The sequence below is a fragment of the Talpa europaea genome, assembly GCF_964194135.1.
Source record: "Talpa europaea genome assembly, chromosome: 5".
NCBI classification, from domain to species: domain Eukaryota; kingdom Metazoa; phylum Chordata; class Mammalia; order Eulipotyphla; family Talpidae; genus Talpa; species Talpa europaea.
Genome location: NC_140071.1, coordinates 16,910,868 through 16,935,615, shown reverse-complemented (window position 1 = coordinate 16,935,615; position 24,748 = coordinate 16,910,868). Strand labels below are relative to the sequence as shown.

General features: G+C 39.9%; 1 protein-coding gene across 3 annotated transcripts in view; it reads right to left on the bottom strand.

The window, feature by feature from the left end:
• Nucleotides 1-24,748, bottom strand: part of RAI14 (retinoic acid induced 14) — a gene marked incomplete at both ends in the record, with an annotated part of 102,770 nt that overhangs the window by 7,457 nt on the left and 70,565 nt on the right. For 2 of the 3 annotated variants that reach the window (XM_084233160.1, XM_084233159.1), the window contains 10 exons: nucleotides 587-641; nucleotides 2,988-3,074; nucleotides 3,988-4,074; nucleotides 5,146-5,174; nucleotides 5,422-5,600; nucleotides 6,231-6,337; nucleotides 7,801-7,871; nucleotides 9,307-9,364; nucleotides 12,965-13,029; nucleotides 21,864-21,952. In XM_084233160.1, coding sequence (XP_084089286.1) covers nucleotides 587-641; nucleotides 2,988-3,074; nucleotides 3,988-4,074; nucleotides 5,146-5,174; nucleotides 5,422-5,600; nucleotides 6,231-6,337; nucleotides 7,801-7,871; nucleotides 9,307-9,364; nucleotides 12,965-13,029; nucleotides 21,864-21,952 — 827 coding nt within the window. The remainder of the gene's footprint in view (nucleotides 1-586; nucleotides 642-2,987; nucleotides 3,075-3,987; nucleotides 4,075-5,145; nucleotides 5,175-5,421; nucleotides 5,601-6,230; nucleotides 6,338-7,800; nucleotides 7,872-9,306; nucleotides 9,365-12,964; nucleotides 13,030-21,863; nucleotides 21,953-24,748) is intronic. The other variant, XM_084233161.1, reaches the window with a different exon arrangement.

Sequence of the window (24,748 nt, the reverse complement as noted above, 5' to 3'; positions counted from 1 at the left end):
AATAGAGAAGTCAGACTGTGGCAGCCCAGCAGATGGTCAGAGGCCCTTCCTTCAGAGACGCCCTGCTACTGAGCTCTGAGGAGTGCGGCTGGCTGATGGTCCGAGGGCCATGCCCCTCATCGCAAAATAACATTTGAAAGTACAGAATACATAGGCATTCATAATTTAAGAGCTTATTTTATAACATGCCAAATAAGATCCAGCAGCAGGTCCAATGACTGCCATCAGTTTTAGTAAAGAAACTGTAAATAATATTTCAAGATATGTGCAGTTAACAGGTAAAAGACACTGTGAATTCATTTGGCGTCAAACTCACTGGACTGCTAATACCACTGGCAGCTCTTGCCTATTTTCGTAATGGAAGGAAGTGCTAGTATTTGGCTAGGGACAAATGAAAATAGAGATATATTTTCTCACATCCAAGCTCAGAGACACCGTAAAATCTTGGTGAGGACTCTGAACACAGACAGCCTGTGTGTTATTAGCAGCTGTAGGGCGGCACGAGGGCCATCTCTGGCTCCCCCAAGCACAGCTTCCCATGTGGCCTCTGCTCTCTTGAAAGGACATGGACTAGACTTTGTCTTACCTGTAGTGCTATCGCTTAGTCTATCTTTGTTTTCCCGGATAGAACTGATCTCAGCCTGCTGGAACATAAGAACAATGACTTAAAAGAATATTTCTGGATGTGACAACCCACAAAAGAATCAACTAATTTTTCCAATTTCCAGAATTGGTGTTATCCTACTAGAAAAACAAAAAATATCAAGAAAAGAATATATAAAACATATGTGAGTGAGTAAAGGTGACAATAATCTACAAAGGCATAATTTCTAAAACAGAGGTCCAGAGAACATATTCTCAAAATGGTTTTCAGAAATTTCATTTAGTAAGTACAATAAAAGTATCTTTTAAGATTGTAATAATTTTAGGTAATAAGCTAGAAAATACTATTTTCATAATGAAGTCAAATAAAAGTTTTAACTATTTGGATAATAAATTGATTAAAATATATTAACAATACCTTTTATTTTTATCATTTTGTAAATTATCTGCCATTAATATGCATTAATACTTCTGAAAGAAATGGCAATAAATAAGTCCTGTCAGGGAAGATAAAGTTTTATAAGGAAGTAAAAATTCTTATAGTCTTGGATCAACAATTGATCCCATAAAGATTTCCCATAAACCTTTGTCCCTGAAAGTCTGTAATTTATTGCAAAAAGTCTTGTAACGTCAAAGCCAGACTCTTATTTCAAAACAAAATACAGTGACTTGCCAAAAATTATTATGTTTCATCTAGATGAGCCACAGACCATGATAAGAGATATAATTTTTCAGCAAAGGAAATTTTGTAAAGGCCGAAATGATAAATAAAGTGGCTTAATTTTGGCAAGTTCTTATCTGTACAAAATGCTTTTTTTTTTCATTTTAAAAAATATGTACTTATTTTTCAACTACATTCAGGTACAATAAACTGTATCCATTAACAGTTTGCAATTTGAGGAGTTTTGACAAATACATACCTATGGAACCATCACTGTAATCAAAAACAGAACATTTCTATTACCCTGAAAGTTTCCTCAGGCCTCCACAGAGCTAATCCTTTCCTACCCCATCCCCAGCAATCACTACTCTCCTTTTTGCATTTCTAAAATTCCTATAAATAGAATGTCACAAAACATTTCTTTGTGTCTGGCTTCTTTCACGCTACATGAAGATTTTCTAATTCATCTTTGATGCTGTTTAGGCAGCATCTCATTTATTTTTTTTAATGGCTCAGGATACTCCAACAACCCACGGATATATCTCATTCTCTTTATCACCTCACTTATTAAAGGACATTTGGGTTGCTTCTTATTTGAAGACATCTGAATAAAGCTGCTATATGTGTAGTATAACACTTTTTGAGACAAAGATTTTCATTTTATTGGGTAAATATTTGTGAGTGAATGGCTAGGTCATATGTTAGGTTTAACACCTAAAGAAACTGTTAAAAAACTTATTTTTGAAAGTAGTTTTCCATTTTTACATTCCTATCAGCAGAGTAACAGAATTCTAATTCTTTCATATCCAAACCAATAATTGATGCTTTTTTAAAATTTTAGTTATTTTAAATGGCGTCATTTTTTATCTTTAAGTACTTTTAGCAAATGAAAATTTTTACACTCTACTTTTGAAAATTACCATTGGTGGTTTACACTGTTATTTGGAATACATTGCCTTCTTTGAGCCACAATTACACTAGAAAACACTAAAGTACTAATTATAAGAGCATAATGTCTGACATTGCTTTGTCTAGTTACTCATCTTAAGAGTTTATTAATAAAATCTAGTTAAAATGAGAGAATTGATCAGCTGGTAGAATCTTTTTCAAATCAATGTGCACTGAAGTTAGAAAATTTATCCTTTCTCATTCTTAGATGGGAGAAACAAAATTATAACATTGAAATTTCAGTTTAACAATTACTTTCTTTCCACATACAATTTCCTAGTATTTTTTAGGTAAATAGATATGGAGCTGAAATCTTTTTCTACTCTTTTAAATAATTTTCAACCACACATCTACAGAATCAGATGTAATAAAGACCTAGTGGATTTTCTAAAATTTCTGAAATGCTTTATTATTACAGTCAGGAAGAAATTTAGTTAAAAATACATAATTACTTCTCAGTAAGATACCAGAGAATAACAAAAATGTCTTTTATGTCAATTGGCTTTATTTTAACTCAGTTTGGTAGGAAGACTGGTTATCAGGAAAGTTCTTATCTTTGTTTCTTCTTTTAAATGAAGAAAATTGTTAGTTAATGAGTGTAATGTATTCATTCCACTCTTTTTGTAAGGAGTCCATGCCAGGAAAACTAATAATATGAAAATGATGTTACTCAATCATTAAGAGGTATATTATTTTGCCAGTATTGTAAAATGTCAACCGAGTCTGTTATGTATCATAAGATTCAACAGCAAAATTGAACATAGAAAGGAAATACCTTAAAGGGTGGTTCAGCAAAAAATACCGATTCTTTTCCCGAAAGTGGTGTTGAAGTTATTGATCTTGGGGAAGACACATCACTCAACTGAAAAAAAAAAAAATTATACCACTGATATGGATTGCTTCTTTAATGCCTGCTCTTCTCCAGCGCTAAAGAATTAACCTATTTAACCTATGTAAGTAAATCTAATAGTAACTATGTTTAATTTCAATGAATTCAGGGATAACATATTTTCAATGTGATTTAGCTTCTTCAAATAGCCCAAGTTTTTGAAAGTCTGCAGTTTAAACTAAGTAACTTTACCCCTATATTTACTAGAATCAAATTAAAACTATAAAACATCTACTGTAGATTGAGAATATTAATGCATAAGCCAACATATTTGAATTACCTATTGGATGAAATATTTCTCTCAACTATTTGAATATGGATTATCCCTTTCATGGCCTAAAATTATTTTAATAACAAGCCCCATCTTGTTTTCATTTGCATTTCATAGATATCCAGCTTTCTCCTTTATTCAGTAGTCATACAGTATGTTCAGAAATGAAAGCTGCTTTTAATATTAGCCAACTTTCAAAGAAATTAGAAAGGCATATTAACATCTTAAGAAACCAACTAAAACTCATTTCTAACTCTCTTACCAGATGCTTCTTTTTCCCACCTTTTACTAGCACTTTAATTTTAGGAACTAAAAGTAGACTGATCTTACTAAGAAAAAGTTCTGTCCTGAGGTTTTGAGAAATATTTTGGGGGCTTTTAAAGAAGATACTGTTTCATTCTTCAGCTTCGAAGTTAATAAGAATCAACATTATTTCCATACTATTAATAACAATCATTCAAAGCATTATTTGTAATTTAAAATCACGAAAGAAAAAAATTGAACATGAATTAAACATCAGTTTTAAAACATTTGTTTTTGGCCTAAACATAAAATGACAAAATTATGGCTTTGTTGTTGTATGTTTGTTCATTGTTGGTTTGCTTTTGTTTTTACCTGGGTAGGACTGATAGGAGGTGGTGGAGCTTTGCGTTTTTTTGGAGTTCCACTTCTTTCTGAGCTTATTTTAGAGACTTGATCATGCTGAAAGTTAGCACAATCCAAAGAACGGAGGTGGGTTAGTTATGTTAGTAAAGACTGAGTAAATAGCTTCATCAAACAAATGAGAAAAACCTCAACAGTTCATGCATTTCTTACTTCATCAAGATCTGAAATCAGTTACCAACATAAAAATAAGTAATAATGCATGCTCCAAGTTTTCTTCCAGCAGCCATGTTTTAATAGCAAGAAACAAAACAAAACAAAACAAAAACAAGACAAAACCATATTAAGCTGATGTAGAGAACTGGAAAGTAGGAGGATCAAGAGTTGTCTGTCACAATTAGAACCTAAAATGCACCCAGGTCTAGTTTCCATCTTACTGCAAAGCAGTGATATTTCCCCCACCTTTGCATTATTCCCATTAATTTTCTTAAAGAATACAAATATATGGGGGGAAGGAGAACCTCATCTCTCGAGGTTAGGGATAAATAACACAATTAGCACATAAAAAAATCAGTATTATTTGTTGCTTACAATTTTGTCAAGAACATTGACATGCAAATAGATAAATCTGACAAACATGTACCTTGTTAATAAAGTGAACCATAAAGTTTCCCTTTTAGGAAAAACTCCAAAATAACAGGGCAAACTTTGTTCTTTGTTCTAGTTCTTGGGTGTAACACTAATAACGTTCTGGAAAAGCCCCAATTAAAAGCAAAAGTTATTACCTCCCACCTTCATTAGATATCAAACCTTGCCATGGGTATGAGTGTATAATCCATGTGATATTATAAGAATTTAAAATACTGTTACTTACTGTGAGTTTAAACCACATCAAACTTTCACACCATTAGGAAATATTAGTACATTTCAGAAAAAGATGAATATATAAGTAGTAAGTTTAAAGTTACATGCTTTGGAAATAAGGTAAATCATTAAGAAAATGTTTACCAACTTATAGTGATTAATAATTTATTCTAAAGACATTTCATTCCTTAAGCATTTTCAACAGTTATTACTTATCTAATGGACCAAACAGTGTTTTAATCAGAACATTTCCAAATTCTAACAAAGATATAAAAATATCCCTGCCCACCCCACAAAGATAAATACCTGCTTTGGTTTTGTTGGTGTCTTTAAATCTATAGAGGAAAAGGTGGGAAAAAAGAATGATAAGAACTATAATGACTCATAGCCACTTTGGGTGGGAGTATACAATACACACAAAATAAACACATACACAATATACACAACAGTTAGCACTTCATTTTTCTTAAGAATATGTTTAAAAGGATAATAAAATATATCATATTGTACAAATTCCTTTATCCTTTGGGGAAAATGGAGTGGATAAACTTAAAACAACACTGGCTATTTTCTTTCACATACCAGCATCCTGAGAGATTTTTGATAATAGAAGGCTTTGAATTCCTGCATTTTCTGAGAGTTTGGAGTAATGTAAGGCATTGTGTCCAAGAGAGTCCACAAGGATTAGGTCTGCACCCTTTTTAATTAAGGCTTCCACAATGTTAGAGCTGCCAATCTCACAAGCCAGCATGAGAGCAGTCCTAATGGAAAAAGGAGACAGCAAATGAGTACTAATAAAATGTCAAAGCTTTCCTATGAAATCATGTCATTTGTCTTAAAAACAGGGAAAAGATCAGGTGCCAATCAAACTGTAGACCCTTAATCTTGGGAAGAGTCCATTTAAAATGGAATGTGAGCAAGAGGAAATTAGGTAGTCACTTTTTAACACTTTAGATGAAATCAAAACATTAAACAATGTAGATCAAATAAAGCAGACATAATCTTCTAAACATAATCTACTAAATATGATGGAATTTAATATGACTAGCACACATCTTATCCTTCTCTTGCCCCAAGTCTTTTAAAGGAACAATGCATTGTCATGATTATTTATAAAAAAACCACCAATGTGTTTAATTTGGCATGAAAAGTCAAAGGAAATATCCTGCTCATTTCAGTATTTAATAATTTCACCATAGACTCATTTAGCAATAATGCACCCGGATGTCTCGGGGAAAACTTGTAAGCCAAAAGAAATTCTTCAATATCAAAAAGGTAGGAAATTATGAAAGTACATAAATTAAAGTCACAAAAGATCCAATAATGATAATTTAAAAACCTCTTGGAATATGGATAGCACTGAAATCATATGACTTCTAATTTTGAGGTACCTTCCATTCTTGTCCCTGGAATTTACATCTGCTCCATGATCCAGGAGAAAGCGACAGACCTCACTGTGGCCATTTTGAACTGCAAGAAGCAGTGGTATATTCCCATCCTAGGAACAAATTCTGATTAACATTTAACTCAGACACCAAATGCCAGAAATGTAGAGGTCCTTCCTCTAAGTATTCCTGAATCCTCCTGCTGGTCTTATGTCTGAGCCATCATTACAGAGTGTCATGATAGGCCCATAATTATATCTTAGTACAATCTTCCTATAGAATTTCACTGACTGTTGGCTAACAGTCAGCCTCTTGAGCTGTTGATAACTGAGTTATCACTCAGTCTAGTGATGATGTGGGAGACAGTGGAACACTCAGTATGTAGTCTCAAGGCAGTTCTGCCATGCTTATCGCAGGATGGTTCTGGAGAAATAAAGGGCTGACCAGTAAGTCCCACTAACCTCTAAGTAATTTCTTCTGTGTCACCTACATGTACCCTAACATTTCACGATCCCCTTCTTGGAAGCATACTCTTTCATGGTCTCATCAGGTATCAAAAATATCACAATCATGAGTCTGTCTACTACTGACATAGAACTAGATAAAGAAACTGATGGAAAGAATGCTTTGTTTAATATGTTGTAAAATGACCATTGGCAATTCCTTTGGAAAAGAGAAAATTAGATCCCCATTTCATATACAAAGTATTTAAGGTAGATTAAGAATGTAAACATTACAGTATAAAACAAATGCAAAAATACAAGAAGAGTATGTAGGGGTCTAGTCTACAATCTTAGGGTGAAGGGGGCCTGACTCAAATGGTAAAAACCATAGAAAGCAGTTTTTTCTCTACTTCCATAAATACAGTCCACAGAGTTGACAATAATTTTTTCAGGTAGAAGTACTCAAATAGGCAACAGAAAAAGGTTAGTCACAAAATATCCCATTATTTTAACATGGGGATTTTTACAACCGTTACAAGGTTAAAGTGTCGTTTTAAAGCATAATTTTGGACACATTTTAAAAATTTCACCTCTATGAAAGTCTAATCTTTCTGGCTATAAACTACTGAGATTCAGGAAGTATGGAATTATTTACAAATTCTATTAACTCACTTTATGTTATCCCCATTGGGTATATGTCTCCTCCTGCATAGCAGGAAATTTAACTGCATAACCAGAAACCAAAGGAATATAAATTTACTCTCAAAATAGCCCAGTGAGGTTACAATCGACTAGACATAGTTTCAAAGCTGGGATACCCTAACCAGGAGTACCCAAAGTGACACTTTGGGTATAGAAGGAAAATAACAGATCTACTATATGGGCTAATTTATTTCTAAAAATCAAGACATTAAACCTTATTAATATTTAGTTTGAGGGTATACTACACCTCAACCCTTAGAAACAAATACACATATATAGTAAGTGCCTAATGGAAAATACTAAATCCACCTTGCAGGAGGGGTTCTAGGTTGGAAAGTAAGAATTTTGCCAAGTACTTTGCTCTCTAGCTTCTTAGTGACACTTGACGTAGCCCAGAGAGCTCAGGAAGCCAGTGGTCGCCTGGTACTTACCAAATCCTTGAGGTTTATGGGGCTTTTGTGCTCACAAAGAACTTGCACGGCTTGAAGGCTGCCCTGTGCCGCTGAGGGAGAGGAAAACAAACACCACAACCATCACAAAGCCACACTCACAACCAGGGCATCAGAACCTCTAGAAGGAACAGCTCCTTGTTAGCCCAGTTTGTAGACAGTCAGTCTAGCTGATGACGACAGACGGTGTTAGGAAGCTTCAGAGTTAGGAAGTTTCAGGTGACTGTTAAATTTGGTGATATCCAAACCTAAAGGTAGTGACTGTCAGTTGCCTTTAGGCAAACACTGGTTTAGCTTTTCATTACTTTAGCTTTTCCACAGTTAGCACTAAACTTGTAAATCTAATCATCTCCAAATTCAGTGTCCCTTGAAGCTGTGTGATAATAAAACAAATCATTGGTAAATGAAATTAATATCCCTTTTGCACCTCAAACCAAAAACTCTGTATCACACAACTTGAAAAATATAAACGTGTTTGACTATCTCTTCCTTTAAACAAGAATGTTGAGTTCGGGCCTCCCCGGTGGCGCAGTGGTTGAGCGCTGGGTTGCGAAGCTGCCCGCAGCCTCTGCGGCGCCGGTTCGATGCCCGGCTGCTCCCTGGCCACCAGAGGAGGGTCCCACATGGCGCGCAGACCTCTCCTGCCGCCCGCTGCTCCCCTCAGCAGTGTACTTCGGTCCTTCTGCCTGTTCTGCTCCCTGCTCTGGCGAATTCTCTCACCCTCCCGCGCTTCTGACTGTACCCAGTGCATGTATAAACAAACAAACTAAATAAATAAATAAAGCATGCCTCTATTAAAAAAAAAAAAAAAAGAATGTTGAGTTCACTTAAATATAACAAGCACAACAGTTTTTTTTTCTAATGAAATGTTTTTAATAAATACATAAAATATATCATATTTGGTGCTTGTATTTGGTATTTTAACATCTATATCACTGAGATAAACATACAACTTCCTTATTTTCATACTATCCTTATTAGGTTTTGATAACACATATTTTCTCTATAAAATTCACCCTTTTTTCTAGACTCTAGAACAAATTATACAGTGTTGTTAATTTTGTTTTTTGAAAACTTAGAAACAAAAGCTCTTTAGTTAAAAGAAGATAACATGTTAATCTAGAGCCAATTTGGAAATAATTTCTTGGTAACATTTCCAATTTGTTCAATTGTTACTTGTACATGTGTGTTTCCTATACAAAGTTGTTATAATTGAGAAATGCATATTTTACTGTAAAATGACCCAGCTGATCCAGTTTATCAAACTAATTGACAATTATGCATTCTATACCGGTTGTTTGGCCAGCAACTGATGAACACTAGATCTACAATGTTACACATTTTGTAAACTAAGTAAAATGGGAATACATAGCAATGAAGGCAATGAAGTAGCACCAGGAATTACAGGGTAAGGTTAATGATTTAAATAAGGAAAATGAAAAGTTAGTGTTTGTTATGGCAGAAAGAAGACAAGAGAATGAAAGTTACCTGCGTAGTGTAAAGCTGTTTTCCCAGAGTTGTCAATACTTTCGGCTGAACATTTAGACTACAAGACAAAAATAAATAAATATATATAATAAAATTATATAAATAAATGTATATAATAAATAAATGTATACAATAAATGTATATAATAAAATATAATAAAATGTATATAATAAAATTCACTCCTGTTCAGTTCACCCTTTTCCTGAAAGGTATGACAGACTCATTAGAAAGGATATAAACATGAATACTTGAATTATTTGGAGACTCATATCCATGTAATCATGACAGAGGCAAGCTGCCCACCCCCTGCTGCTTCAGCGTGCCCCGCTTTCCCTGGTACCATCACTCTGCCACTGGGTCATCCCCACTAGCTACCAAACATGCTCTCAGATTTCCCATCTAGATCCCAGCATTCCCCCACCATTCCCTGCCCTGACTCTCTAAGCCCTTTCAAAACCAACTTTCTCTTGAGAACTGCCCACATGCATCTTCGCTCCCTCACTTGCCATTCATTCCTGAGCCCACTGCAGTTGGGTGTCTGCTCTCATGACTGCAGGCAGGAGGTTCTAGTCTCGGTCACCAGCAACCTTCACATTTCCAAGGACAATAAGCACTTCTGTCCTCCACATATCAGTCACCTCACACCTTCAGGGCACTTCACCTTTCCAGCACCCTGTTCTCCTGGCTCCTACAGCCCTACCTCACCCGCCCCCTTCTGATATTCCTCCCATGACTGTGGCCACGCCTCCCTTGAGCCACACACACAACCTTGGCGTTCCTCAGCTCCTCGCTCAGCTCTCCGCCTGGGCTATCTCATCCACATCTGTAGCTTGAAATACATCCACAGCTTGAAACAAAAGCCAGTGACCCCCAAATGCATTTTATCTTAATAATATCATGTAAGTCTCCTTACATGGTTAATATTAGCTGTATGTGGCAGGAACTGTTCAAAGAATCATTTTAAGACTCTTAGGAACCCTAGTTAGATATTATTACTCCATTTTCAGAAGAGGAAACTGGGGCACAAATAAGCTAATAATTAGCTCAAATCACATTAAGTGGCAGGGCAGGATTCAAACCCGGACAAGCTGGGCAACAAACAGCCTGTGTTCTTCTCTGTACACAACAGGTGCCATCTCGGAGCTCCAGGCTTGGTATCCCACAGCCTAATTCTCATTTCCATGCTACTGTCTCCCCAGCACCTAACGCACAGCAGGCCAAAACTTCTGGCTTCTTCTCCCCACACCCTGCCTGATCACCCCCTCTCTTCCTTGTCCCTGTGAAAGGGCCACAGCAAACCAGTCACTGAGCCAGAAGTCACTGAGTCAACTTTGATTTCTCCTCCCAGCTTTAATCACCACGTCCTGTCCATTCCATCTCCAAAACTCACCCTGGATCTACTCTCTGCTCCTCCATCGCCACACTTACCTGAGCCAGCACCTTTGCACCTGGACAGCTATGACCCTTACCAGTGTGTCTCTGAGTTCTGCTTTTCCTCCCTTTAATCATCTCTCTCTAAAGTCAGGTATCTTTGCAAACTGTGAATATTAGTCTTCACTGACAAGCCTTTCACAGCTCCACACTCTACTCAGGTGAACCACAATCTGCCCGTCGGAGCCTCAGAGCGCCTGTGTGCTTCTCCTCCTTACCGCTTTGCCCAGGTCTGCTCACTGGCTTGCCCTCTTCTGTAGTGCTTTTCCTTAGCCCTTCTATATTCTCTCTGTGGGCTGCCTGGACTGCTGCTCTTTGCACTGTTGAGGCCTCAGCTTGAACAGCACCTACCCATAAGGCCTTCTCTGATCATGCACCCTTCACTGGGCCTGCCCAGCTGCCTGTTCATTTCCTTCCTAGTGTTGTGCAACTTGAACATGTGTTTGTGGACTTACTTATTTACCAGAATCCAAGTGCCATCAGGAAAGGGGCTGTGCGCTTGGTCAGTATTTACTCAGAGCCTGACCCAGTGCACCATGTCATGGCAGATGGTAAGGAAAATGTCTAGGAGGCCAGAGAAAGGAGGAAATGCAGAGGATGCAGGGGTGAATGGTGGCAGGGGACAACAGGGATCACATCACAGAGGACATGGCTTGCCAAGATGAGAGGGGAAGAACTGACCAGACACAGGATCCGGCAAATGCAACTCAAGGGGAAGACATCAGAGTCATGTTTTAACAACCACCCAAGAAGGAGAAGAGCATTCAGACAGTCTGCAAGTGAGGGAGGCAAGAACAGGCAACTTCAGAGTGAAGTGTTCATCTGCCCTTCAGTGGTAAGAAGAATGGAGATCAAGTTACAACTTACCATGGTTTGACCTAATTTTAGAACAGCACAAGGAACTGTTTAAAGGCTTCAAAGATTCCAGAGAAAAACCAATCCATTTGCATAACCAGATATAAAATTACATTAGAGGCTAGAATATCTGGTCGTTGCCCATGAGGATTTCCAGCTTGTCAGGTTCATTCTTCCTTAAAATCAGAGCCAGATGCAAGGTCTGGATAGTCAAGCCAGGATGGGAATGGTGAGTTAAAATACAAATAAGTTTTAAAAAATGAGGTAGGGCCCAAGATGTGGAGGCAGGGTACCTGAACAATGATTTTCATTATCCAGAAAGCCCGATCCCAGAGGTGGAGATAAGAAAAGTTCTCTTTTAATTGTCTTTGGGGAGAAGTCTCATAATAAAAAATAATAATCACAGATGAAGATCTATTTTTCTTGAATTTCGCCTCAAAGACCTGTTAAGGTTAAGCATTCCTGGCCCTGGCAGGAGCTCGCCTCATGTAATGTTAGACAAGAACAGGACAAGTCAAAGAATGTGACCACGTCTTTGGTCTCTGCATTAGAAATGCAAAGTCAAATTAAAGCAAGATGCCTTGGGTCCCACACCATGCTCATGCCAGCAGAGACCACAGTTCAGCAGAACAGACAGTACTCCAAACACATATTTTTATTGCTCCGCGCTGTTCCTGAGAACAGCCAGCTTGCTCAGTGACTGGGAACAGCTGGGGGTTACTGTACAAAGTGCTATTGGGAGTTCATTAAATATTCATCTTTAAAGATTTAGGGCAATTGTCACCTTAAGTGATCATTATAAACTTCCTAGCAAAGTTATCAAACCATGGAATTGGTTGGAAATTATCAAGAAGAATAAAACCAAGAACTTAAACAAAAACTAAGAAGCAAAATCTCATCAAGTTACATACCAGGAAGTCAAGGTTGAAATTCTGCTCCTTAAGAATTGTAGTCAACCCATGGTTGAAAGACAGAACATGAGGATATTGGAGATACTGTATTGTAAGACTCTCCAAGAGCGTGGCATTTTTTTTAAAAAACCTAACAATTGAAAGGGCACAAGTCTTTCAAAATAGGAGGCGCTGAACAAATGGGTTTTAAAAAGGCTGGATCCCAGAGAGATACTCTAAATTTTGATTAGGTTCCCTTTTCTACCAGTGGCACTGCGATTAAAATACTTTTCTTGGCTACAACTGTCATAGAAACCCAGGTTCTGGGACCGTATTTAAAAGACTGTGAGGGAAAGGTAGAGAGAAGGGAGGAAGGGGGGGTGGGAGGGAGGAAGAGAGAGGTTGTTTGTTGGTTCATAGATAAGGTTACTTTGAAATTTTAAAAAAGACAGGATTATCATTTTAAGTCATTGCCATTTTACCTGAAGGAGCTTCCTGACGCACTCGTGGTGGCTGTTCTTGGCTGCGAGGTGCAAAGCACTGTGTCCTAAATGGGTTTAAAAAGAAAAAAAAAAAAAATGAAAAAAAGGGCTGCATTTAAAATCTCTCTCTTATCTCTGTAATGAAGACAACTATGAGGAAATAAATTGGTCTCCAACAAAGACAGACTTATTACTCTTGAGAGTAAGTGCTCAACTGCTTATCTGTAAAGTTCAGTGTAACAAAAGCAGGGAGAAGGCAGAACATCCTGCCTGCTGGATAACACTGGGGCCTGCTGGATAACACTGGGGTCTGCTCCAGCTGCATTCTGTGGGGTGCAGCGAAGCTCTGGGCAGGCAGCTTGCCTGGGCCTCATGCTAGGCAGCTTGCCTGGGCCTCACGCTAGGCAGAGGGGGAGCTCTGCTTCTGGCTGTCAGTGCCTTTGCCCAGGGCCCGCGTCCACAGCAGTCACACAAGGCTCTGACCACCCGGCCTGCAGGCCAGCAGAAAACATGCCAACACCCAGCCTGCAGTCTCTACTGTGGGCCTCGTGTTTCCCCCTCCTCAAGAGTACTCCAGCTCCTGAGCGGAAAATACCTGGAGTTCTCAGATATTCAAAGTGCTCCTGCAAAAGGAAGATAATAACCACACACGGTTCCAGTCTTTTCAGAACATGGCACCAGAGTGAGGCTCCCTGACACTTCTGTAGTCAGACAACTAGGGAATCCTAATGTTATGCCCAACTCCCACCATTGCCTAATGGGCTGGCACATTGTCTATGCAAGAGGGACTCGGGCAGCCTCAGAGGCAACAGATACTGCCACCAGTGAGCAGACACCCACCTAGGGCCTTTACAGTTGCTCTTTGCTCTGCTTCGTTCTTCTGGGATAATCACACACTTGCTCTCTCACCTCCTGCTGATGCCACTGAAATACTACCTGCTCAGTGCGGCCTTTCCTGAGCTCCCTATTTAAAATTCCAATACTTGGGCCTCCCTGGTAGTACAAGGGGTTAAGTCTCAGCACTGTGAAGCTATCGCCAGCCACTGCAGCACAGGTTCGATCCCCCACCAGTGAGCTAACCCACAAGGTGCAGCAGACTTCTCCTGTCTTGCCCATTGCTCCCCTCAGCAGTGTATTTCAGTAGATACGCCTGTTCTGCTCCCTACTTTGTCTCTAGTGAATCCTCTCACCCCTCACACCTCTGGCCTGTACCCCAGCTCTTGTATGCATAAATAAATCTTTAAAATAAAATAAAACTCCAATTCTTCCCCCCACCCTTTTTAGCCTTACTCCCTGCCTTATTTCTTTGTTCTTCAGAATAGATGCTCCCTCCTTGCTGTGCACACAAGTCCACGCGTGCGCACACACAGAGTAGTTCATTGTTTTTGCTCACTGCACTAGAAAAGGAGCCCAGTAGTGCACCTCCCACACTACTAACACAGTGGGCTCCCAGCACTTGTACACTTGAAAACATATGTTCGTGGAGAGGGTATAGGGGGCGGGAACCAACATCACCACTGCCAGTCAACCCAATAGACCAGGAATTCTTAAATTCTGCATTTTCGAAACAATGTGACTCAGATCCACCCAACGTGTACCATGTTAACAACCCAAACCTTGGGACACACTCAAGCAAGACTTCTCAGTCTCAGAGCCACTGACATTTTAAGCTGGGGGGCTATCCTGGGCACTGCAGGAAGTGAAGCAGCATCTCTGGCCTCTACCTATTAGATGTCCAATTGGGATAAACAGAGATATCTCCAGATGTTGTCAAATATCCCCGGGGAGTGGGGAGGGTGCAAGATCATCCTGGTTGAGAATCACTGGCTTAGAGGAATAATTTTCTTTTTTTTTTAAAGATTTATTTATTTATGCATACAAGAACTGGGGTACAGGCCAGAGGTACGGGGGTGAGAGGAACCACCAGAGACAGAGTGGGGAGCGGAACAGGCAGACTGACTGAAATACACAGCTGAGGGGAGCAGCGGGCAAGATAGGAGAGGTCTGCTGCAGCATCTGGGTTGCTCCCTGGCTGGCCAGGGATCAAACTCGTGCTGCAAAGACTGTCGATAGCTTCACAGTGCTGTGCTTAACCCCTTGTGCCACCAGGAAGGCCCAGAAATAATTTTCTTTTATACAGTGGCAAGTATCATTTCTCTTTTCTAAATTAGTCCTCACTCTGCTACACTGACTAGAAGTCCACTCATTTTTAGAGAATTCTATGTTTAGGAGATAACACATAAAAATTTAAAAGAGGGTTTTAGGACCACAGTGATCTGTACATAAGCATGTGTAAGGCCTAGAGGCGAGATCCCTTTTTTTCTGAGACCAGCTGTTCTGAGAGTTTAAGGGTCTGCATGAAAGGGGGAAATTTGGTGGGGTAGAGCACTGAGAATCAGTAACCCCTCCACCTCCCCCCAACAGTTGACAATGGACATTACGAAATGAGATCCTTGGAAATAAGAAGACTAAGACTGTCTCTTCATTTTCCTCATTTTACTGAATAAATCACCCTCCTTCCAAAATATTTTAGCATATAATGGCACTGAATTCAGTTTCATTATGCATCAGACAGGTGTGGGTGGGTTAACCTGTCCCCCAACTGTCATTTACACCAATGTTTCTAAGGACAAGCACATTGTAAATTTTAAGCAGATGTCTTACAGATGAACTGTTGGAACCTGTCCTGATTATAAGCAGGAGATTGTTTATGTCATGCATGCGATGCGGTCACTTGGTCTATGCATGGACAAATGGTATTCATAAACAGCACCCACTGGAAAAAAGGCACAGTTCTCCAAAGACAAGATGGTAGAAAGATTTAAACAACTCATCATAAAATAAATAAAAGATTTTCAATTCACTCCAAGTATTCTAGACATACCTGGAAATAAGTGCTGTGTTTCTAAAGAAACAAAATTCTTTTATTCCCTCGCTCTGTGATATGTTTTCCTAACTAGGAACACTGAATTATTTTTCACTTAAAAAATGTCTTAAAGTGCAAATGACGCATCAGTCCCTGGACAGCATTATTCTGAAGGGAAATGTCTCTCACTGCTGCCATTAAAACAAAATTCTCTTTCCAAATGCAAATTTTATTGGAGTAAATATATTATATTAGTGGCAATGTCTCACTATAAGGAGATAGCACATAAGTCTGTCCCCCAAACAACCCAATCCTGCTGTAGACCTGTCAGAAATACCAGGAAGCAATTTCCCTACAGGCAAATTAACAGGGCAACACTAATTCAAGTGAATTCCAGCAGAACTATGCCTCTAAGTAAAAGGGACAGTGTTATGAATGCACAAGTCCGTTCACCTTGCTTTTATGGCCATTACAGTGGCTTTAGAATCCTGTTACTGAGAGAGCCTCAGAGGGAGAGCCCAGTTATTCTCACCCTGGGACACCTTCCCCAAAGGACCTCAGACAATAATAATTCCTTCAATTCTTTGAATATATACTTGAAGTACATGTAGAAAAAAATTAAATCGACACAGTCACAGGATACAAAGACATGGCTAACAGATATCAAAAGGCCAAAGTTTGAGAAATGATAGTTTGAGATCCTAACACAGAAACATTTAGAAAAATATAAAGAAAATTAAATGATACTCAAAGCAAGCTTAAGCTTATCTTAAAAATCAGTGTTTTAGGATGTCAGATATATTTAAATATTTTAATGTATTAATAAAAGTGTAAACCTGGCTCTTATTTATACTTTTAAATATATTTGACTAAAATATATTTATTTTTAGAAATCCTCATCCTGACAGCAAATTTTTATAACCAAAGCATGAGTCCATTCACCTTGGAATGAGAAGGAATTCACCAGGAATGAGAAGATTTACTTACAATAACCGTTACCATGAAAGTTATAAAATTATCCCTTAGTCTCCCCTTATTTTTAAAATCCTATAGCTTTACACTGCACTTTATACAGACTCAAAAGATTTTTTGCATGAGTGTGCATCATTGGAAATGTTATTTCATCAGCTCAGATTATGCAAATGAGTTATGCAAATGCCATCCCCTGCAAATGAGTCAACAGGCAGCAAAGTACCACAAATTATACAACTGTTTTGCTTTCCCCTTATTCCAAAATAAAATATGAATTTATGGACTCCAATTTGCAGTGACATTATCAATACCCATTCTCTACAGTGCCTGACTTTTAGGATATTACACTTCATGTGGCACCAAATTGAGTGGGATTAGGGAGCATAATGGAATGAAAGGCCACCCAGAAATCAAAACCAGAGCTAAGCCAGCGCCTGGAAACCCTAAAGAAGATAAGAGTTCTCAGGTTTTCCCCTTCAGCGGACTCTGTGCAAACTTACCTCTCACTCTCCTAAGTCTCTCTTCTTCTATGAGAAATTGTTTTATTATGTAAGTCAAATACACAATTGCAGAGAAAATTTAGGATATGGAAGCATGACAGAAACTGCTCGTCTTTTAGTCTGTTCCCACCTCCTTCTAAAAGCAAAACCTTCTATCTTTTTAACTGGACAAATTGCTGCCCAGAACTTCCCAGCTCCCTGTAAATCCAGGTGTGGCCGCAAATGACATCTGTCCGTGGAGCTCTGAGTGTGTCTGCCCGCCGGCTCTGCTTACTCTTCCTGTTGCTGTGGGACACAGGGGGGCACCATCAAATGCCATTAGGATGAAGGCACCACTCAGGGATGGTGGAGGAACAGGATGCTCCGGAGGGGCAGAGCTGCCATAACAGCTTGGAAAAAGTTCTACCCTGTTTAAGCCACTTTTATTTTGGTCCCTCACATGGTGAGTCCAATGCGTACACGCACTAATAATGGGAACCTGAAAGCTAATGCTTTAGAGAAACACTGATAACAAACAGAAGGTTCTTATCTTCTTCAATCTTTTGTTAATGCTTCTGTTTAATCCAATTTCAAAACTCTTGCTAAATGTGGAGATATTTCCCGCCCCTCCAAAAAAAAAAATTAACAACTAGGGAGTCAATTTCTATTTATCTGGGAGAAGAGTTTCAAAAGAAACAGACAGAAATGCCAATTCTTCCATCAGTGAAGAACAGAGCAAACAAAGCAGCGAAGGGCGCCAGACAAGGGATGCAGGACCAGTTCAGAGACAGAGTCCCCCCCACACCCACCCCAATCTGGTCTGGACACATCTGTACTTCTGTCTGGCAAATCGGCCATGAAGGAATTAAGGAAACACGGCCAGACCAAAAGCCCAAGTCACCAGCCGCTACATGTCTTCCGGGTTTCTTTTTCTGAGTTGTACAAAGAGATTGTCAAACCTTTTCCTTATGTTTTCACGACAAGAGATCTTTTCAAAAGCCCCATGTGTGAGGGCTTAATGGTGATGCCAGCGAAGCAGCAATGATCACCGAAACAGCAAGCTGTCTCAGGAGGGTGATGCCCACACAGGTCACTGCACTGTGGCCTCAAGGTCATCTCCAAGAACACGATTGCTGCTGTTGTCTTGTCACTACACCCAAGGCCTGATTTTCTGACAGCTCATGGCCTTCACAAGTCTTTGTAGGGGCAACATGAAAGGTTTCTAAAGGTCAGGTTTCCAAGCATTTCTTCTGAAAAAGTATTTGAATCTTTTCATTCACTGCACCTCTGGTCCTACACCCTAGTTCTTCTATGTGCAAAAATAATTAAAAAAATACTTTATGACTTAAATCTAGTCAACAAAGGTAGGAAATTGTACAATTTGACCATCTTGTAGACTGTGGGTAAAATGAATAAAAAGAGTCCTTTTAATTCTGTTTTGTAAGGAGGATTTTAAAAAAACAAAACAAAACACTGCTGGACAGTGAGACTTATGGGGACAACTTTTTTATTTGTCCAGCTCTCATCGGGCTCTGGGATCGAGGTGATAGTAGAGCAATGCTCCAGGTAGGTTTATTGAAGAGATACTACTGTAAAGGTGGAGCCATTGAATTCATCCCCTAACCACAGTAAAACGTGTTAGCCTAGTAAAACATGAGCATGTCCAAGGCACAGTGACTAATGTCCATGTACTTGCCTAGATTCTGACATGCTTTCTTGACAGGGCAAGATGGGGGTAGGGGCTGTGGCCTGCAGGAAGGGCACTGGCGTGGGCAGCAAAAGCATCTCATTTATCTTGATTGTCATGACAGGAAGAAGCTGGAGAAGTATTGTTCTAGATAACGCAAAGGACATTTCCATGCACTTTTTCCCACGCAGCTTTTTCCTTCTTTTGTTCTCGCATTCTCTTTGCAAGCTTTCGAGAAAATGTGAGAAGTCAGTGCCTCACTCAGCACACGGTAAAACAAAAAAACCAAGGGCCCAAGTGCTGACCTCACTGCTAAAAAATGGTAGGAGAGAGGGGAAGTGACTGCAGCTTGGGGACATTCCCAAGTCCTGGAATGTCTGAACAATGTTCCGGGGCCACAAAGTGCTATGGATTCCACTAATTTCACTCAGAGTTAAAAAAAGAAAAAAAAGGATGGTGCCAGTTCCCACAGATGGGTGCCTAGAGGCCCCGGATGGGTCCTCAGCATCACCCCTTTCGTGTTGCTTGTTGGGGGGCAGTGTTGGGGTGTCCAGGCCTCTCTGCCAATGCTTCCCCAATCTCTAAACACTGAGTTACAGCTCTGCTGGTAAATACAAACTCTACCCATCTGAAGTATGTGGCCACAAAGGCTGTGCTTACGAGCTTCACGTGTGGGACAATGGCGGCGGATTATTTTTAAAAAAGGAGGGCAGGATGTAAAGTCTGATAGTTAATATGATCTCAACTATGTCAAAATGTGCCAGGGAAAATCTGGAAGAAAATACAGCAAAACAGCACAACAGCACAAAGTTTTTCCTGTAGGAGCATTGGTTATCTTTACAGTTTTCTATATTTCCCAAGTTTCTACAATGAGCATGTATTAGAAAAACATTTTTTATAATACAACTTTTCTCCTACAATTAAAAAGAGGAAGGGAAAGGTTTAGTCATTTTGGGGAATAACTGGACTCCTGTCTGTGTCTTAAAATCAAATGCAGTGAACACGGCTATATTGTCTTTCCAATTTATTCCCTCATAAATTAAGATTTCCCTCAAAGAAGTCACTTAAGGAAACCATTCTTCTGCTGGTATTGCCATTTCTGAAGATCCTTTTGGAGATTTCCACGGGAATGATTGTAGTGGCAGGAAGGGCACAGATTAGGTTCTCTCTGACCCTATGCAGACGGGTAAAGGAGGAGCCCTGGTGCCCTTGGTGCCCTTTCAGGCTTTTATTGCCATTTTACCAGGTTCATGGCAGGCAGGGGTGACAGGGTGCCGGGCAGCCAGGAGGCTAGTAGGCTTCCCAGCCCCCGGCAAGTCTTCGTTCTTTCTGGGCTCTCTGGCGTTCTCTTATAGCCTCGGCTTCCCTGCTGGTGCTGCTCTCGTTCTGGTCTCGACTGGTCTGGTCCTTTCACTCTGCTGGCGTCCCCTGACGCCGCCCTTATAAGCCCAGTCTCTCAGCCCAGGTGTGCCCACCTATGCATGCCTACACCCTACTCCAGGTTTCTGCCATCAGGCATGCATTTAATCTAATGGCAGGAGGGCGGAAAAGCCTGATACTTACTCTACAACGATTAAGGAAAGTCATGGCTACTTCAATCACACCCTATTTTTGATCAAAAATGTTTTTACCAGTTTGATACCTCACTTATCTGATATGACTTCAAGTGCCTCTTAGTATGTTCTAAAAAATAAATCTATTCTCAAAGAAAAAAGATTCCCAGTCACTGAGAATATTTAAATTAAAGAAAGTGCCATAGACTTTTGGGAAACAATTCTGAAACACGTTTTCCAACCATATTTTGAGTAATAATCGCATTCTTCAATATCTCACTGACCCACCAAGATGACTGCTCTGAGGAAGCGAACGTATTTTGGGGGAGGGTAAGGGATCTGTTACGGATTAATGAGAAACTTGGTAAAGATAATGGAGTTAGACTGATTTCATATTCCAGTAAAAATAACAAAGTCCGATTAGAAGGCAAAAATATTCAAGTACAGTGACAAATCCTCATATTTGTTTTGCTCCTTTGGTGTGGCCTGCAGGGGCAGCCTCCCAGGCTGGGGTCCCCAGGGCCCCATTTCCTGTAAAATAATGTTTATAAAAGATAAGACTACACTACCTTTTCTCTCCCTTGGGTATCACTTGTCAGCACTGGCTTCCCATTAGAATCACCTGGGAAACTTTACACTAAAACCACTAGGCTGGCAAACTCCAAACGATGGAATCTGAGTCTCAGAGGGTAGAGCCTGTGTTTATATGAGAGACTGGAGCACGTGAATATCTCTTTATATTCTTTGCTTTTTCCCTCCTTCCCTTCAGCACATGTCCCCTCCTTGCTCTCTATTTCTCCTCCCTCCCTTCCAATTCCAGGTGACTTGAACGCACAGAAGAACAGTGAGGAATAAAATCTATGGGCCCCTGGTCCAGATGAAGATCATGACTTCTGTCTGCAGAGCTCATCTCAGCCAGTTGAGAAACTGAGATCCTAGATAATGCACTCCATTTACCACTTACCATGACTCATCAAAGCAAAAATTAAGGAATACAGCGTAGTGCTAAGACCAGAAAATCTGATCTCATATAAATCTCAGAAAAATGTTTCTATATCATTGAACATGATGTATATCACATATATTCTAAACTACAATCACTTCTTGTATACGGTCACACTATAGCAAAATGGGGCATAAGAAGCATAGGCTCTTGTTGACTAACCACATGGAAGATGGAAACACACTTGTAAAGGCACAAATGAAGAAATCAAGTCACAGGCTAGTTATAGGTGTTGATTCTATTTCTTCTTTGGGCTTATCTGTAGGTTGTAGATTTTCCACAGTGACCATGTGTCACTGTTGCGGTGGCCTGTTGACCTAAGAGAGAAAGACCACATACCAGCTGTGTCCTGGGCTGTCACATCCACACCGTGTGTAACCATAACTCTAAGGCATTCCATGTGTCCTTTTGTGGCAGCAAGATGGAAACTGGAAAAGAGGAAACACAAGCTTCTTAAGATTTCTACTCTTTAGAGTTCATTCCACAACACTGTTCGCCTCTTCTGGTACACCGTCTCCCGCTTTTGCTCCACAACCACCCACCATTTCAAAGATGAGGAGTCTGAGGCTCCAAGTGGTCTGATAATTTGCTCATTGACCCTTTTTATTAAGTAATGGAACAGGAGTGAAAACTTAGGTCTTCCAACCCAAAGCCTGAGTAGAAAAAAAGGAAGATTCAACAAATAATTTTCTGTTATAAGAAACAAGTTAAAGTGTCCCAACCAGATTATTCCTGTATCATTATTTTATCAACTTTTTCCTGTTGTCTAATGCTTTCACCAACACCATTATTTTTTAGTAGTATATTCTACAAAGAGAAACTTATCGAAGCCAAAGAACTGTCAGGTTCTTGGACATCAATGTCAAAGCTATCGTGTTGTAGCTGGAAAACAGAAGTTATGCACAACTTTTAAGTGGCTAATTGGGTCAGGCATCCTCTGACCCACTTTAATACATTATCTCTTTTCATTCTTATAACAGCCTTTAGGACAAGTTCTTTTACTGTCTCCATTAGATGACAGGTGTCTACACTCTGTAAACAGCCAACAATTAGGCTCCAGAAGTCACTGACATTGGGGAATACAATCCATGCTCAATGTGTTTAGACTTGCCATTAAAAGAAGGGATAACATCTGAATGCCTCACCAAACTTCTCTGAAGGGCCCAGGAGTAAGGAAGTTATGCACACAGGAGGAAAGAACAATTCCCCTGGGCACCATGGTGAAGGGCCAAAAACCTTGGGAAGGTTTCTACGGTGAAGACCTTCTCTCTTCTGTCTCACTCCTAAAAAGAGAGGTTAACGAGCTTCCAGTTCTCCTGCTGCCTTAGGTCTGTTCTAGGGAATTGCTTTCTCAGAGTACTTTCCATGCAGCATCTGAGTTTCTATACTTTGGATTTAATGCCCAAGCAATATATTTTACAGGCTAGGACCTGTCACTAGGACCCAGGGTCACACCCAACTGGCAAGTCCAAGAGCTAACCCAATTCATATCCAAGCAGTTTGACTCCGGGAGACACCTTGGCTCCAGAGAAGCAGGCTGAACAAAGGTGCACAGATCAGCAAATAGGGATACTTTGGTTCTGGTTACAAATAAGCCTGAAGTCAGCTATGTATCCTTGGGAAGTCAGTATCATCTCTCTGAGCCTAAGTTCCCTTGCAAAAAATGTGGGGGTTGGATAAGATATCTGCTGTTTTCAGTTCTAACATCTATTATTTGAGCCCACCTGACTGACCACACCAACTACTTCTGCAGCAATTTATGTGTAATGTTTCCTTACATTAGAAATTCACTTTGTAGGGCCTCCCCGGTGGCGCAGCGGTTGAGCGCTGGGTTACGAAGCTGTCCACAGCCTCTGCAGCGCCGGTTCAATCCCCGGCTGCTCCCCGGCCACCTGAGGAGGGTCCCACATGGCGCGCAGACCTCTCCTGCCGCCCACTGCTCCCCTCAGCAGTGTACTTCGGTCCTTCTGCCTGCTCTGTTCCCTGCTCTGGCTCTGGTGAATTCTCTCACCCTCCCGCGCTTCTGACTGTACCCAGTGCTTGTATAAATAAATAAATAAATCTTTAAAAAAAAAAAAAAAAAAGAAATTCACTTTGTAAATGATTTCACATTACAGTAAAACTTGGATCATATGGAATGACTGGGGAATGTGGTGACTTGTTTCGCTGGAATTCCTGATTAAAAGAACCTACCCAAAAGGCAGTAAATAATATGTTTCTCAGCTCTGTGCAAGTCACTTCATTGCACAATAAATAAAGTTCACCTGTAGGCAGCAAATCATTTATTTTAGCCGATCTTGGTGGAAAGTTTCTGACATTTCCCCACCTCTAGTAGCAATATACTGTAACAGAATTTAATTGTTTAGAGAACTCTGCTTTCAAGACCACTCAGTGAAATACCCCCCAGATCATTAAGTCCTAATATTTGTTAATATTTGTCTTCTTTTCTTAATGTACATTTGTTTGTTTCTGAACTGTTCATATGGCCAAGGAAGAACTAAATCCAAACTGCCTGAACAAGAGGGCAGTCCCTGCCTCTGCTCCATGAGTAGTGACTGGCACATGCACACAACACACTCATACTATATGTGTGTGTAGCTATATAACTTTGACGTTTAATAAACATGCAGTAGTATCTATAATAATGCTTCATGATCAATTTGAACCCATATGTGAGCCCATATTTTCAATTACATATTTATATATGTAAATATGTAAAGCAAATAACACATATGATAATTGTATAGTCTGCTCCATTTTCATAAATGGAACACCACCATTTTATTTTCACACTTATGAAGAAACAGAACATGGCCAGAAACCCCCAAAGCCCTCATCTGTATCTCCTGCTAACATGTAAAAAGCTCCCCAGGTGGCCCTTTCTGGTCACTAACCCCCTCCCCATGTAGCCTTCATGTTTTTTCTGTTCTGAGGTCTTTTGGATTGCCTTTGAATTGCAGGCTGTATTCATGGGGGTGAACCTATGGTTTCAAACTGACAAGGAAGCATTATTGTAGGCACTACTGTATGTCAATCAGTATAGTCAGCTGAACTTGATGTGCTGTTCTGTGGACGACCTGGAGGTGGTGGGGCTTCAGGACTATCATTTGCCAGGTCAGCGAGCACTACAAGGGACAAGTGAGGTGTTAGGAAGCTGGGCTCAATATCCAATCCTACAATAGAAACGTCCCTAGACATTTGCTTTCTAAAGTAAAAGGCTTGCT